The 17,049-nt window shown below is 37.0% G+C and overlaps 1 protein-coding gene across 1 annotated transcript in view; it reads left to right on the top strand.

Moving 5' to 3' along the window:
- Window positions 1–2: 2 nt before the first annotated feature.
- Window positions 3–17,049, top strand: part of LONRF1 (LON peptidase N-terminal domain and ring finger 1) — a gene marked incomplete at its 5' end in the record, with an annotated part of 28,508 nt that continues 11,461 nt past the window's right edge. The window contains 7 exons of the mRNA XM_006916474.2: window positions 3–567; window positions 10,446–10,564; window positions 11,560–11,682; window positions 14,394–14,540; window positions 15,057–15,297; window positions 15,383–15,479; window positions 16,745–16,859. Coding sequence (XP_006916536.1) covers window positions 3–567; window positions 10,446–10,564; window positions 11,560–11,682; window positions 14,394–14,540; window positions 15,057–15,297; window positions 15,383–15,479; window positions 16,745–16,859 — 1,407 coding nt within the window. The remainder of the gene's footprint in view (window positions 568–10,445; window positions 10,565–11,559; window positions 11,683–14,393; window positions 14,541–15,056; window positions 15,298–15,382; window positions 15,480–16,744; window positions 16,860–17,049) is intronic.

The following is a 17,049-nucleotide window of genomic DNA, read 5'->3' as shown; positions in this document are numbered from 1 at the left end:
TGCTCCGCCGCGGAGAGCTGCTGGCGCTGGGCGGCCACCTGAAGGGAGCGCTGGAGGCGTACGCGGTGGCCCTGCGCCGCGGGGCCCCGGTCCGGCCGGAGTGCCTGGGCACCCTGGTGGACTGCCTGGCGCTGAACTACCGGCTCCGCCACGGGCTGGGCTGGAGCGCGACGCCGGCAGCGGGCGCGGACACCGGCGCCGGTGGGCTGCTTAGCTGCCTCAGCTGCCAGGACTTCCTGAGTGAGCCGGTGACCGTGCCCTGCGGCCACAGCTACTGCCGCCGCTGCCTGCGGAGAGAGCTCCGCGCGCGCTGCCGCCTCTGCCGGGACCGGCTGCCGCCCGCCGCCGCCGCCACTGATGCTGAGGGCACCACCCCGCGGCCGCCGCCTCTGGCCGCCGCCATCGCTGCCTCTGGCTTCAGAACCAGCGTCGTCCTCAACCACCTGGCCGAGAAGTGGTTCCCAGGCCAGCGGGAGCGAGCCCGGGCGGCCGGCCGGCTCGGAGAACTGCTGCACCAGGGGCGCTACCGGGAGGCCCTGGCCGCCTCCTGCGAGGCGCTGCGAGCAGGTGACCGCGCGGGGATGCGGCGCGGGCCCGGCGCACCCCACCCTCCTGTCCCCTATGGGCTGGCTACCCACAGCTCGTCTGCGCCCCTGGGGGGCGTCCGTGTTTCCCCAAGGCCGCCCGACTCGCGTGTCTCGGGTCTCGGGGTCCTCGAGGGTGTGGGAGGGGGCGGCGCCCCGGGGTGCTTCGGTCACAATGGGGATCGCCCTCCGAGCCGACTGTGACGCGGCGCGGGGAGGGGCGCACCGGCGCGGGGTTTCCCCATCCGCGGCCTTGCGGTTGGGCGGGAGCGTCCCGAACGAAGCGGGAGGCCCGGGCGAGGCCGCCGGGGCGCGGGATGGGTAGGAGCTGGGCGAGCCCGAGCGGACGCTCGCTTCCTGTCGTGGTCTTTCCGGTAATTGGCCGTTCGGGCCGGCCGGGTCCGCCGCGGGGAAACGACAGCCGGGTCCGGGGGAGGATCCCCAGCCGGGGCTAGGCGGTCAGCATATACCTTCGTCTCCCACAAAAGTCACCGGGGCAATTTGGACGCCGTCCACTGAGCTACGGGCGGGTGCCCCAGCTGCCCAGGGGAGTTCAAGTCTTACCTGAAATTGCCTGCAGAGTTGGTTCCTCTTGATGATTTCAACCTGTCTATTTCATGTCATACTTATTTCGTAAACAAGTGCTTAGTTTCGAATACACCTAGTTCATGGTCAAGATAAAGAGATAGTCTCATCGAATTCGCCACGCTTCTGTTTGCCTTTCTACTCTTCATCAACCTGTGAGGAAAAGCCTTTAGATATTTTGTATGTTGCTTCCCCCTTAGAGAAGCAGCTTGGGCTCCTAACCAAGGTTAACACTTTCCTTACGGTGAAGGAGGACATTGCCAGACTTACCTATGTAAAATGAAGAGTTCTTTAAATCGTTGGTCCTCTACCAGGGGGATTTTACACCCAAGAATCATTATCTGGAACAGTTATCTGAAGACATTTTTGGTTGTCACCCCTTGTGGGATCGGTGCTAGTGGATGGAGGAGGTCAGGGATGCTGTTTAACGTCCTACAATGCACAGGACAGCCTCCCACTCAGTTGTCAGGCCCAAAATGTCAGTAGTGTCACTGTGAAACCCTGTGTTAAATAAGCACATTTCAAGTTTAGCATCTATATTGGCCTAAAAATACTTGGGGGAATAATTCCCAAGAAATAACCATCTAAAATATAAACCGATGTTAGGTATTAAGTAAATTTATAAACTATGTAACTGAAAGTATTTTGTTATGGCTCTTTTACCCTAAATGCTTAGTCATTTTGAACTAGTGACAATACATCCAAGTTATTTAATACCTTTAGAGTGCAAAGCATAAACCTGGAGTATTGCTATATTCTTTCACTTTTTGTAGAGAGTAGGCAGTTGTAAAATAGAATAGAATGATAGACCCAGAACAAGACAGACTGTGGAATACAAAATTCTGATACAATTCTGCCTCTCTGAGTGAATGGAGTATGAGAGGAGAAGTACAGACCATCTAGGACATGGCCTTCATTTTAAAAATGAAGCAGAAGCTAAGGCAGTAAAATGACTTGTGCACAGTCACACAGCTAGCTCATTGTAGAGGCAACACTATGTCCTCCAGTTCTAAATGTTGGACTAGGGTTCATCTTGCCTGTATAGTTCATCCAATGAAAATTTTTAACGAAAATTTCTAAGGAAGTATTTTTGTCACTGTATGAAATAAAGGATGAAACTTATCAACAACACTATTCAGTAATATGATTTAGTGATTTGACATCTTAAATTAGGCGCTTCATAAGAATTCAGGTCCTAATCTATGGAAGAACAGTAAGTACATTTACTAATTAAGATCTAGCTTAATGTTCTATGACCAATAATCCTTTAATTAAGGAAGATTCTGAGCCGTGGATTGAGAATATTGCTTTTAACAGAAAGACTCTAAAAGATCTACTCTTTATTTTTTTTTCAATTTGCCTAGATTGCACATGGGAATTTTGCCCATTCAGCTACTTAATATACTACTTTTGCATGAGTAGACCCAAGTCTCTTGACTTTCATTTTCACCTTATTAGCCTAGTTCCTCCTCATTTTTAGGTCTTTTGAAAAGTGTTAATTTCATACTTGAAAATATGTCTGAATGTGTTAATGAAGACAACTTTTTTCATCATTTGAATTCTTAGTACAAAGTAGGAGGGAAAAAAATCTTAGAGCTAACAAGTTATATTTGGTAAAGTACAAATATTATGTGTTTAACAGTTTATGGGCATAAACAAAAATATTTAGTAGAGTTATGGCTGGTTAGGCTTTAACTTTTTGAAAGTTGACTAGTTAGCTAGATAGGCATTGGGAATCTATATATACATAATTGTGGTTGTAGTTACTGATGTTACTTTCATTATTGTCCACAAAAAACTTCACTATAATTTATGTAATTCTTATAAGAAACAAGTAAATACTATTAACTAGAAAAAGTAATCTAGTCTACAGTTAGCCCACACACATCCAAATTTATCTCTGTCAACAAGAAAGGAAAGCTTGAAAACCTTTGCCAAAATCAGAAGTTTCCCATTGAGATTACATAAGTTTCTGTTGAATTGAAATATATTTAGATAACACTTAATCCATTGATCTTTTGATATTAACTCTCAGATGTTTCATAACTTTCTGTCTTTTTAGTATTCAAGGTTATTATGTAAAAGTCTTTTCTGCATTGAACCTTTATACTTGAGTCTGTTGGAAAACTCCCACTTTGTTAGGCTGTCTTCCCTTTAGATTTAATGAATTTTTTACACTGACTTGCCTCTTCCCTTTGTTCACCCCACTCCCCCCAAAGAAGACAACAGAACAGTATAATTTACAGTTCAAACTGGTTTTTAAAGAATAAAGGTCATAAGGGGGAGAACATTTTATTTAAAATACATGGAGAAGGAAATTTTTGTCTTTATTAATTATATAGTTGCCAAGTACTTAAAATTCTTTACATCATATGATCTTCACAAAGACTCCTGTGGAGTACTTTTATCCTCAGAAGGAAATTGAGGTACTTCAAGCTGGGGATGCAGTATGCCCTAATGGTTAAAGCTGTGTGTTCTGGGAGCTGGCTGCCTGGGTTTGAATCGTACTGTAGCCCTCCACTTACTCTCTGACCTTGGGCCTGTGGTCTAACTTTCCTGTTTTGGTTCCCTTATCTGAAAAGTGAGAATAGTATCTACCTCATAGATACCAATAGTAATTCCCTAGGTCTGTTATGAGACTTAAGGGAGTCAAAACCTGTAAAGTGCTTTGAACATGTCCAACAGAGTAAATGCTCAGTAAATATGAATTAAAAAACAGTATTTTTTTTACAAATGTAAAAGTTGTGCTACGGCTACAAGATGATTTAGCTAAAGTTGAAATCTAAATGTTGTTAAGTTCTGTTCTTTTCTACCACATTAATAACAGTAGTGAGGGTTAAACCCTGATTCTAGCTTGCATATGTTAATTAGCGGTAACGTTTTAGCCTTCATCAATAAAATACAGATACTGCAAGGCTTTAGTTATACAGAGGTTAGTCGAATTATTGGTAAATACTGAATACATTTAAAGAAAATATAAAGGGTTTTTAATAACTAGGTTAAACATCTAGAGATTTGAATTTAATCGATCAGTAAACTGTTCTGAAAAGGATTTGAAACAATATTATATCAAGAGCTAATCTCATGTCTTTATTAACCTGTTTTGAAATATTTTATAATATTAACAATAATTATTATTTATTGAGCACTTTTGTCCCAGGCAATGATTTAACTGTTAAGATGCATTATTTTATTTAGTCCTTATAACAATCTTAAGATGTAGGTGTCACCAGAAATTTACAGGTGAGGAGAGACTGAGGTTCAAAGAGTTAGGTATAACTGTCCAAAATGGATCTGAACTCAGATCTGGATCCAGTGTTTACTAACTTAATTAGCATGCTAAACTAGTATTTTTGGACTATTAATCACTAATAGCTCGTCAATTGGCAGCTTTTAGTTTAACTGTGATAACCAAGTCCTACTATACTGAACTTGGATAAAGAAGCAAAGAAATTTAGTATTTTGGTTAGCAATTGAAAGTTTTTAAATAGTTTGACATACAAATCAAAGAAAAAGATACTCAGAAGAAAGAAAAAGGATATGAACATGCAATTTTATACTTACCCATACAATCTAAATAGCTAATATGTGGTAGTTTTAAAGGTCAAGCTCCCTGAAGAAATGCACATTAAAATGATACCGTTTTTCATTTGTACTCTTCTGAGAACCAAAAACATAGAGCTTGTGGGAGTGTAAAATAAGTAGTTTTTAAAAGATTGTGTATACTTTGCAACCATTAAAAATCATGTGGACTTAATTTCATTGGTGAAAAGAGCAGGGTATAAAAATATATATGGTGTGTTTTATAAAACTCTACATTAAAAATGTAATCACAGAGAAAAAGTATAGGTTATATGCCAACACTGGTCATTCGTGGTGGGAAAAAGGGTTTTAATTCTTGATTTTCTATATTTTTAAAGTATAGAAATTTTTCAAATTTTGTAAGTAAACATTTAATAACCTTTGCAATTGGAAAAGTTTCTTAAAGATGAACTAAAGAAACAACCTGTAGTTTCCTATTCCTAATCACAAGTTCCTAAGGATTGAAACAAAGATGAGGAATCACAACTGGAGAACTCTCTGTCCTCAGCCCGTGAAATGCCTTGGAGAGCTTAAGACTAGTTTCTTCAGATGTGTAGTAGAATTTTATTTCAAAAATTTTATTTGCCTAATGACTCACAATATTATTGGGTCTAAGAGAAGAGAAAATGAGCATGAATTGAAGAGCTTAAGCAGACAGATTTTAATGAATTTCCCCTAGTTCAGCAAACATTTAGCAAAGGCAGGACTTGAGGAGATACAAAAACAGGAAATAATAGAGGGAGCTCAAAAATAGATTTTTTAATTAATGCTATGCACATACAGTATACAAATGCAGTCATAATAGCAAACACTTAACAGTGCTTACAGTGTAGCCTTTTTGAAAGATTTTGCATGAATTAACTTATTCTCTTGAGTAACCCTGAGAGGTAAATACTGTTCTTAGCATGGAGGTGACCAGCAAGAACTCTGGAGCCAGACTGCCTGACACAGAATCTTGAATCTACCACTTAGTAGCTGTTTGATTTGGGGCAAGTTACTTAAACTCTCTGTGCTTAGTTTCCTTCTGTATAAAAATGTGGACAATGCTAGGCCCACATAGGATTGTTCCAAAGGTTATAAATCATTGAGAATAGTACATCATAAGCGGTATTTCTTAAATAAAAAGTGCATCTTAAACATCCTCAATTTTATAGCCGAGGAAACTGAGGTACAGAGGTGTTTGGTAATTTGCAGGTCACAGCAAGTAAGTGAAGGAGCCAGAAATTGAATCCTGGCAGTCTTGATCGCAAAGTTCACACTCTTGATTTTTACAGTACACTGAGTAGAAGTAGACTCAGAAAAAAGCATACTTTGATGAACTTGTGGGGTGAGAAAAAGTTATCCAGACAAAGGGGTAGCAGGGTGGTACGACAAGGAGGGAGCTTTGCGAGCGAAGGAAGGAGACATGAAATTGAGTGGTGTTACACGGGGCAGGTTAGTAGTTAGGCCTGTTGGGACTTAAAGAGGGAGGTTGGTAAGAGTAGGAAGAAGCCAGGCGTGGAGTAACTTGTACATTGTACTGAATATTGAGTTTATCTCATGGATGATGAGATAGATGGGGTAAAACTGGAGGCAGGGAAAGCAGTTAGCAAGCTATTGCTATTGTCTTGAAGAGATTTCAGGAGCCTAAACTAAGACTATTAGTAGTAGGATTGAAAGAGACCAGAAACAGATTTGAGAAACATAATAGGAGGTAAAATTAACAAAGTTCAAAGTTTGATTTGGGAAGTCAGTGGTGTTTCTAATAGAGAATACAGTGAAAAGACACCTTTGTTGTTGTTGGGGGTTGTTTGTTTTTGTGGGAAACATACTGAATTTAAGGAAAAGTGCTTCATGCAGTTAGAAATTTGATGAATCTGAAGGAAGGGTGAAAAAAAAATCAGACTCAAGGTAAAGATCTGGGAGTTAAGTCATTTCAGTACAATTAGCCCAAACCACATCTGTATGTATATTTCTTCGCTTTTTCAACAAATTGAGTCTGTAACGTGCCAGGCATTTGCTAGGCACAGTGGATACCTGTAGTAGTGGACTGACAGGCCCCTCCCTGATGGTGTGTGCAGTGAGATGACTTGTACACTCCAGGTCCTCAAGGCCAGGTACAGAGCATACAGTAAATATTTGTTGACTCTTTCAAACTTGAGTTAATGACATAGCCAAGGCTGATTGCTTTTTTCAATCGCCTTTCAGAAAAGTTTACATGGAGGGCATTCTGTATGCTTTGGCTATTCAAAGGGCCTCAATTCTTGCATTTGGCTCTTTTTTAGAATTATGGGGTGACTGAATCTTTTTAAAAAAGTATTGATAGTTTGAACTCACCTGATGAGGTTTTATTTTCTTATAGTCATTCAAAATAATCTACTAACAGTTGAAGTTCTCAATAAAAACATTGCCTACAAGAACTTGGAGAGCAAGAATTTTAAAATCTGACTCTCATGTCATCTCTTCTTAGGGTATACCTCTTCTCATTCCAAAAGACACTAAATCTTTAAGACCCCCTTTAAGGAGTCTCAGTAGTCTGAGAGTTTTTGTGGAGAGGGGACATAATCTTTTTTTTGCTTTGGTCAGAGTGGAGAAGTTTGATTGGGTTTTCTTAAAGACAGAGAGAGGTCTTCTCAGTTACTTCCTCCAGTGCTGCCCTAAATAAGCTGTATGAAGGTGACTATTGAGCAGCAAAGGCATTAAGGAGAGGATGTAATATTCAGTAGTTCTGAATGTGCGCTGCATCAAGTATGAGGCAATTGGGATTTGCTGTAAAAAAAAAAAAAAAAGAAAAATTTAAAAGCCCAGTAGAGGATCCAAAAGTGGAATAGGGTGCTTATTGCGACAGTGAAGTCCCTCTCTCTGGAGGTGCTGGAGTGGAGGCGGGTCTCAACGATGTTGCTGGAAGCTCCCCAGCTGTGGGTGGAAAACTTTACGTCCTGGGCTGCAGTCCTGTTTTCACAACTGAGGGTTTTTTTATGCTGATGCATTTACTACTCACTCTTGGACTATTTTGGCAACACTCCTCTCCACTTTCTCAACCCCGGTTCTGTTTGTCAAATCAGGATTAGTTGATACTCTTTCTTAACAAAATGAAATTTTCTAATTAGATAATAAGCTCCTCGACAACAGGGATAAAGTAGAATTTTTGAACACCTACAAGGTCTAGCTTTGTGCTAGAACTTTTCATCCTTGGTTGATCAATCATATCAATCATATTAAAATTTCAATTTGTATGAGTTTTTTGTTCAGAGATAATGATTTCCAATTATATTGCTTTAAGAGAGAAAAGACAAAATATTCTAGACATGTCTTTTATTTAGGAAGTAAGACATATTTTCATGAAATATTAATTTCATTCTTTAAAATTTTTCATATGTATAAATTTGAGGGAACACTATAATTCCAATTCTTAAGCACCAGCAATTGAAAAAGGCCTTTCTAAAACTGGAAAGCCACCTGCAAAAGAATAAAACTAGACTATTGTTTATCACCATACACCAGAATTAACTCAAAATGGATTAAGGACCTGAATATAAGACCCGAAACAATAAATTGCGTAGGAGAAAACATAGGAACTAAACTTAAGGACCTTGGACTTAAAGAGGATTTTATGAATTTGACCTCAAAGGCAAGGGAAGTAAAGGCAAAAATGAATGAATGGGACTACATCAAACTAAAAATCTTTTGCATAGCAAAAGAAACCATCAACAAGGTAAAGAGACAACCATCTCAGTGGGAAAATATATTTGCAAGCAATGCCTCTGATAAGAGCCCACTATCCAAGATTTACAAAGAACTCTGTGCAACTCAGTAACAACAACAAAAAAACAAATGATCCAATTAGAAAATGGGCAGAGGACCTGAACAGACACTTCTCCTAAGAAGATATACAAATGGCCAACAAACATGAAAAGATGCTCAGCATCACTAACTAATAGGGAAATGTAAATCAAAACCACAATGAGATGTCATCTCACACCTGTTAGAATAGCTGTTATCAACAGGACAAGTAATAACAAGTGTTGGAGAGAATGAGGAGAAAAGGGAGTCCTTATACACTGCTGGTGGGACTGCAAATTGGTATAGCCACTATGGAACCAATATGGAGGTCCCTCAAAAAACTAAGAATTGATCTACCATTTGATCCAGCAATCCCTCTACTGGGTATTTATCCCAAAGACTTGAAAACCCTTATCCAAAAAGATATTTGCACACTGATGTTCATAGCAGCATTATTCATGGTAGCCAGGACGTGGTAGCAACCAAAGTGTCCTATGATAGATGATAGGCTAAAGAAGCTGTGGCACATATATACAATGGAATATTACTAAGCCATAAGAAGAAATGAAATACTGCCATTTTCAACAACGTGGATGGACCTCGAGATAATCATGCTAAGCGAAATAAGCCAGACAGAAAAAATTGAAAAGCACATAATATCACTTATATGTGGGATATAAACTTAAAAGCAACAAAAATAACAGGACAAACAAGCAGAGACTCATGGACATGGACAATAGTTACCAGAGGGTAGAAGGGGAAGAGGTAGGTAGATGGAGTAAAAGGGGTCAAATACATGGTAACAGAGAAATCTAACCATGGGCGATGTACACAGTGCCCTGTATATATATGTTGTACTGCTGAATTATACACCTGAAACTTACTGGATTTTGTTAACCAATGTCACCATAATAAAAAAAAAGAAACAGGCCCTTTTAATTTAATTGTTCAATTGAGAGTTATCTATAGAAAAGCAATCATTGAAAACTAGAGTAAGTCATGAAGCTATTAAGGAGTTTCATGGTTTTTTTGTATGTTTTTTAATGAGGCATTATGGGTCTTTATGCCCTTCTCACAATGATTGTTTTATTTTATATGCATACATTTTTGAAAGCTTCAGAGATGAATAGCTTCAAAAGTCAAGGTAACATCATCTGTAGATAGACCGAAAATTAGTTTCTTGCTTACACTTCCGTTTTAGAATCTATGTACCTGTAGTAATTGACTATATTATTGGATGAACCAGCTGAGTGTCTAAAATTCTGAATGTCATGGAGACATAGAGGATAGTGAAATTAACAACAGAGTTGTTGTTTTTCCTCAGGAATATTTGAAATTCAGTCTGTTTTGAATGGTCCAATACCATTCTTGCTACTGGCAGGAATTAAAATTTTGACCTCTTAAATAAATTGAATGTCATCAATCCATTTTTCTCACAAATCAGTACCATTATATACCTCATAAGATCGAGCCTTGGTCGGTCTTTGTTGTTGTGGGAATTCTATGTGCAGTAGTTACACATATGGTCATTTGTAAATGAAGATTTAGAAATTAGGGTATAAAAAATTAAGATTTACCATAAAAAGGCAAATCTTCTAAACATCTAAAACATGTCTTTTAAATCTGTATAGAATGTCCTATTTTAAAGAAAATATTTGGTTTCTTAGAGGTGATTATTCATAAAAACTTTTCCAATGTTCTTAAAAAATAATTTCTTCCACTAAAATAGTCGACATAATAATTCTGTATAATTTAGAGATGAAATTCATCATATAAGTAGGTCGCACTTATACTATGGTTGGTTCACAGCCTTTGGTTTGGTGGTTATCAACTGGAACCCCTAAGTCTGTTCTTAAATATAGCCTGATGTATTTTGTGTATTATACAATAATCTTTTAAAAACATCAACCTTTTATAAAATATTTATTTCAGAGCCCAGTGACTTGACTCTAAAAATTTACAGAGCTGAATCATATGCTGGTCTCCAAGAGTTTAAAGCAGCCATAGAAGATTTAAATGCAGTTCTCTTTCAACTGCCAAATTGGCCTGAGGTAAAAATGCTATTTATCATTTGCATACGTTTTAAAATTTCAACCGTTGGGAACATGCATTCAATTATGATTATAAGTTTTAACAGAATGGACTGGTTGACTCTAAGTAAAATATCTAGAGTTCTTGAAATCTAAGGTCAGTACTTTTAATAAATATCATCTGACAATTTTTTAAATTATAAAAAATCTTTGTTTCCTAACTAAAGAATAACCTGACTTCAAGGCACAGAAAAAAATACAGACTTTACAAAATTTCCTCAAAGAGATACAACTGGCCATATTGAGAAGATGGGTGCAAACTGATCAATGGAGGAGGTTTATTAATGGAAAGAGAAGAGGGTCCTTGAGGCTGGAAAATTGATAGAGGCTTTTTGATGGGAACCAGATGATTAGACAGTGATGTAATACAGTAGATTGGGGTAAAGGAAGTTAGTTGCTTTGCCCTATAGTTTCAAAAAGACTTGCATCATTTATTTTCCTTTTTATTTAATTGCCAAGGCAAATCAGTCCATCTCTCAAATATATCTTTAAGCTAGAAGTTAATCTTTTTTGTGACTTTTCCCTTCATTCCAAACTGTGCCTCTGAAGACAGATTAATAAGGATTCTCCAAAATTATAAATTAATAAGGAAAGTGATGCAAAATTCCATGATGGCATGCTTGGTTAGTACAAGGCAAATATATATTAAGAATAAGAGGAAAATTATCTGTATGGACAACTTTAAAAACTTTAAAAAAAGAACCCTCTGGACTTATCACTGAAGTGATATAATTAGAAATGTGATTTTGAAGTCATTTTCTCGGCCTTAGTTCCTCCCTAAGTGCTTCTGCAGGGTAGTATATAAACGTACCTTGAAAATTTGCTGTGTTCCTCAGAGTCATTTAGTTTCAAAATGAGCATCTCTGAGCAGTTGGGTTTTTTTTACTGGATGTTAATTGTTTGAAAAACAGTTCTATCAATAAAAGTTGTTTGTGCATATATGCTTTTTATTGAAGGTCTACTTTCGGAAAGGAAAAGTACTCCATGATGCTGGTTTTTTAGGTGATGCCTTACAACTATTTCTGCAGTGCTTGGCCCTTGATGAAGACTTTGCACCTGCAAAGCTAGAAGTAGAAAAGGTAAACAGTTTACTAATTATAATAGTTTAAGGCAGGGCTAAGGCACAGTTCTTTTGAAAAAAAAAAAAAAGTGCTAATTAGAAAGTTGGGATAAGAACATAAGGAGTCCATAAGTCAAATTTAGTAGCAATTTGACAAGTGGTTTTCAGGTTTATATACTTACTGTATTGATATTTAATGTATTATTTTTGCTTAGTTACATTTAGACGTTCCCTAATAGTCTGTTTGATCTGAGCCAGACTAATTATTCTTAATTAAACATTGTTGTAGTGATGTTCTTGCCCAGGAATTTTTATTGGCCTGCCTTTTGCCTTTCATTTCAGGTCTAAACTTTGCTTACTTTTTATAGTTGCCAAAAGTATTGCCCCAATCAACTTGTTTTGCCTTAAAATTTTTTCTCAGTAGTCCATATATTTCCAAAGTTTGTTCTCTGGTACATTAGTAAGTGTTAATTAGAAGAGAAAGGAGAAAGATGTTCTTTGGGAAACATTTGGCTAAACCAACTTAAATAGGTTTCTTAAACAGGTTTCTTAGAGTTTTTGCTATGATAGCGTGACAATAGCATTCAGCTTTTGTCAAACTTATTCACAGAGCATCTGGAAGGACTAGAGTCTTTGAAAAATTGTTTGAAAAAATCTAACCTAATACAATTTCAATGTTAAGTCATGATTCTTTCCTCAGTGTCCTCAAACGTGCCACATTATTTATCACCTTTGTTGTGTTTCTTAAAGTGTGGCTTTTTGTCAGAATCATCTTGGGTGCATGATGAACATAAAGATTCCTGGGCCCCACCATAGATCTTAGAAACTCTGTAATTGGGACATAGTTTAAAAAGCACCTTGGGAGAGTCTTACGTACCCAAAAGTATGAGAACTTCGAAATTTTTCTCAGGTCCCAAATTCCTTATGAATCCAGCTAACGTTGATATATCCTCTGTGAGGTTTGTTTGCATATACATTCTAATGTACTGGTTTAAAAAATTTTTTTTACTATTGTGTGTTTTCTGACTTTTCTGTATTTGTTAGTGTTACTTCCTAGGTGAGATTACAGACTTTCTAAGGGCTTATAATTTTTCATTTTCCATGCCATTAGTTATCCTTATATTTCTGTAAATATTTGTTTGTTGGTTAACTAGGTTATGTACATGCAAAACAACTTATGCTTTGAAATACTTGTTTTTCACCAATATGGTTTTTGTAAATTGTGATATAATTATATATAATGGATGCATAGATTATATAGTTCAATGAGTTTTGAGAAATTGTAAACCCATGTAATAGCACCCCAATCGAAGTGTAGAATATCCTTATCACCCTAGACAGTTCCCTCATCTTTCCAGTAAACCCCCTATCTCTATGCTCCCAGAAGCAACTACTATTCAGATTTCTAAAATAGTTTTGCCTGTTCTAGAACTTCATATAAGTGGAATCGTACAGTGTGTACTCTTTTGTGTCTGGATTTTTTTCTCAACATAATATTTTTGAGATATATCCAGTAATTTAAGAATTTCTGTTGTTCACTAAGTATTTCATGAACATACTACAATTTGTGGTATTCATAGTAGGCGATTTTCATTTAGATTATTTCTTGTTGCTGCTATGAACGTTCTTGTACAAGTCATTTTGTGGACATACATTTGTATGTCTCTTTGGCAAACACCTAGGAGTGGAGTTTGCTGGGTTCTAGGGTAGGTATTTGTTTAATACATTTCTTTTAATCAGGGGAAATGTAAAAACAAATATAGATTTTTTAATAGTTATTTATTACATATTCATTTATTCAAAATACATATTCATTTATTCAAAAATCACACTTTTATTTACATTGTGTATATTTCTTTTTTATTTTATTTACATTGTAATGATTAATGATTAATTCTGATTTTTGTATATTTGAGAGATAGTACAGTCAAAAAATTAAACTTCCAAATTTAGGCTTTAAGAACTCTGCTGTACACAGAAACGCAGCGTATTCGACAATCAGAAATTGTTTAATCCCTCATTTCTTTTAGCTAAGATCTTCCCCTGTCTTGACCTACCCTGCTTCTTTGAGAGTTTTAGATGTATTCCTGGTAGAAGAACCCAGCAATGTTGATACCGCGGCTGCCTCCCAGGTTAGCTCCCAGCTGTTTGGGGGCAGCTGCCATTTGGTGCTCCCACCAAGAGCTGGGTGGTGGTGACTGCCAGAGCAGGTTCGTAGTTCACTGAGCAGCTAAACTCATCGTAAATGCGTGGAATTTTAGAATTTTCTAGTTAGAGGTTCAGGTTCTTTAGTTCACATAAACAGTCTCTAAGTCCAGCCTAAATGTACATTTGGGTGAACCATGAGCTATTTGGACAGGATAGAATTTGCTAATCTTCAGAAGTAGATATTTTCTACTTAATATCTCCTCTCTTTACAATCCTTACATTAAAAAGTCAGCCTTTACCTTGGGTACCTTCTCAGGCTGCCTACTGAACCACTCCTATGCCTTCTTTTTGAATCATTTCTTTGAGGTGACTTGACTGCATCGAGGCACACTTTGGTTTCGCAAGAGTTTTAAATCTATTTGGCAGTTCTGCTGTTACCTAATCAGTTCCTCCCTTGCTCATTAAAGATAATGTCTGCCACAAATTTTCTAAAAATTCTTAAATATAAGGTAACTTTATATTAAATTATCCTTAACCAAACATTTTATATTTTCCATTACTTTTATGACATTTCTCTTACAGATTTTATTTGATTTGTTATCACCTGAAAACTTAAAAGAAGGCCTGAAGGATTCCTGGAATTCATTACCGTGCATTAAAAACAAACCTTTTGGTTTTCCTTCAGTAATGGAAGAGTCTCATTCTGCCAGTGAGCTTAGCCCAGAGCAGGTAAGGGGTGAGGAGAGACTGTCAGGGGTTTAGTGTTTTCATTTCTTTACAAGTTAAGATCTTCACTTTCCTAGTTTCATGTATTAGAAACTGTTTAGGTACTTTTACCCTCTCTAGCTGTATCTTAATAAGATTTTTTCTATAGCCTTTTATTTTACACTAAAAATTTTTATGTAAAAATACTTTCATTAATCACAATTTTAGGTCACCTGAATGTCAGAAAACTTTCAGTCTCTTGGAAAATGGAGAACATTGTATTATTTTAGTTTTCTCAGGGTAGGAACAACTATGTTAGCATTGTTGCTTAAACCTCTTTATAATATAAGTCAGCTTGATATCTAGTGCTATATAAGTTTGGGAAAAGATTATTTACTTGCCAGGGTTTTGAAATTGAAAGCTGGTGCTGTTAAATGAACACTAAAATAAGACATCGAAATTTCATTTCCATTTGATTCTTGGTGAGAGCAGGAACGGATAGTAAAGAAACACAGTTACCCTTGTTATTGCATTTTATAGAATGAAGAAAAATCAGAGGTCACGTCAGAGCCTGTCAAAGGAAGCCTAAATCGTGCTCAGTCAGCACAGGTTATAAATTCAACAGAAATGCCTGCCAAAGAGGATTATTTAAAAAGAGTGTCCTCAGAACCTTTACTTTCTGTTCAAGAAAAAGGTGCTCTGCTGAAAAGAAAGTTGTCTCTTTTAGACCAGGATGTGATTGTAAATGAAGATGGAAGAAATAAGCTTAAAAAGCAAGGAGGTAAAAATTTCACTATACTCACATAAAACACAATTATTTATTTAAACTTTTTCCCAAAGATAACTCTGTCTCTTTGTTTAAATAGAAACTCCCAATGAAGTCTGTACGTTATCATTAACTTATGGTGACATCCCAGAAGAATTAATAGATGTCTCAGATTTTGAATGTTCTCTCTGCATGAGGTAAGTAAAATTTTATGAAAGGTGAATATTTTATATTAATGTAAATAAAATACAGGGTAGATAAAGGTAATCTGCTCTATAATACCAGGCAATGTCAAGTAACAGAAAACTAAAAATCAAAAGATTTGAATTTTAGTTCTAGTTTGACCTTTCACACCTTGGACAAATAACAATGTGCGAACCTTGGTTTTCCTTATTTAGAAAATGAGGCCAGTATTTGCATAGCCTTTAACCCAGTGTTACAAGAATGAAATGACTTAAATATAAAAAATATCTGGGAAGTTAGGAAGTACTATAAAAGCTATGTGTACTATTGAAACTTAGATATAGCCAAGATTTTAAATTTGGGTAAGAATTCTAACTATGTCTTGTTTATATCTGATTCTATCTTGTTTATATATCTTAACTATAAAATCCTGTTAAAGTACCATTGGATAAGGATATTCATTATGTAAAATGCTTAGAATTCTAAGACTGATAGTTTTGAAAGAACATTTTCCATGTAAATAAATTGTGGTAGAGTCAGAGGAGCAGAGCATGACGAGCCACCTCACAAGACCGGTGGTAACTAGGTGTGTCCCTGAGCAAGCCTCCTAACTCTGAGCTCAGGCTTCTTTGTTTATGAGGCGAGGGAATTAGACCAGACAATTTCTGAAGTACCTGTACCTCTAACAGTACTTCTAGGAAATTCAGAAGTGTTTCAGGAAAAAATTTCAATGCAAGTAAAATTAGTTTTTCCGTATTGTTTAAGTGTTACATTTGGTATTAAGCCTAATATTTCTTTAGGATTGTATTATAATATATAGTGAATTATTCCTTTTAATGAATTTTATATTGTAAGGTTTCTATAGGCTTATTAAGGAAACTAATTTTAAAAAGATGAGAAAAGAATCTATATGAAACCTAATTAATAATTATTAATGATATATTTTACATGATTTATTTTGCACTAAGCCTTTGAAATCTGGTCTGCATTTTACATTTACTGCACATCTCATTTAAACCAGCCACATTTCAAATGTTTAGTGCCACATGTAGCAAGAGGCTGTTATGTTAGTACAGCTCTAGACGCTTGGTAGAGTACCTGTTGATGGAGAACTTTTACAAGGTTCAGGAGGGTATAATTGTATTTATCACTGCCTCTTCCCTTTTCTCCTGCCCACTGGACCCTCCTTCCTTCTCTGAATGGTTCTATTATTAGTTGGCTCAGTTTTTCCAATAGATAATTTACTGTGAAAATTAACATGTACTTTGGTTGATTTCAGGTTGTTTTTTGAGCCAGTAACAACCCCTTGTGGACATTCATTCTGTAAGAATTGTCTTGAGCGTTGTCTAGATCATACACCATACTGTCCCCTTTGCAAAGAAAGCTTAAAAGAGGTAAACATTTCTACATTTATCTATTTATTGCTCTTAAGTTTGGCAACATGGTTTGATTTCTTGTTAGTCATAGAAATAGTGATTATCATATTCAGAATGAATTACATTACATATGCTGAGTGACCAAAAAGGATAACGTTTCCTTACCCACATGTTAGTTTTAGAAAAATATGAGATTGGAGAGAGTAGG

Source organism: Pteropus alecto, unplaced genomic scaffold (assembly GCF_000325575.1).
Source record: "Pteropus alecto unplaced genomic scaffold, ASM32557v1 scaffold24, whole genome shotgun sequence".
Taxonomy (NCBI): Eukaryota; Metazoa; Chordata; class Mammalia; order Chiroptera; family Pteropodidae; genus Pteropus; species Pteropus alecto.
The sequence above is the reverse complement of the archived record's forward strand: the minus strand, read 5'-3'. Positions and strand labels throughout refer to the sequence as shown.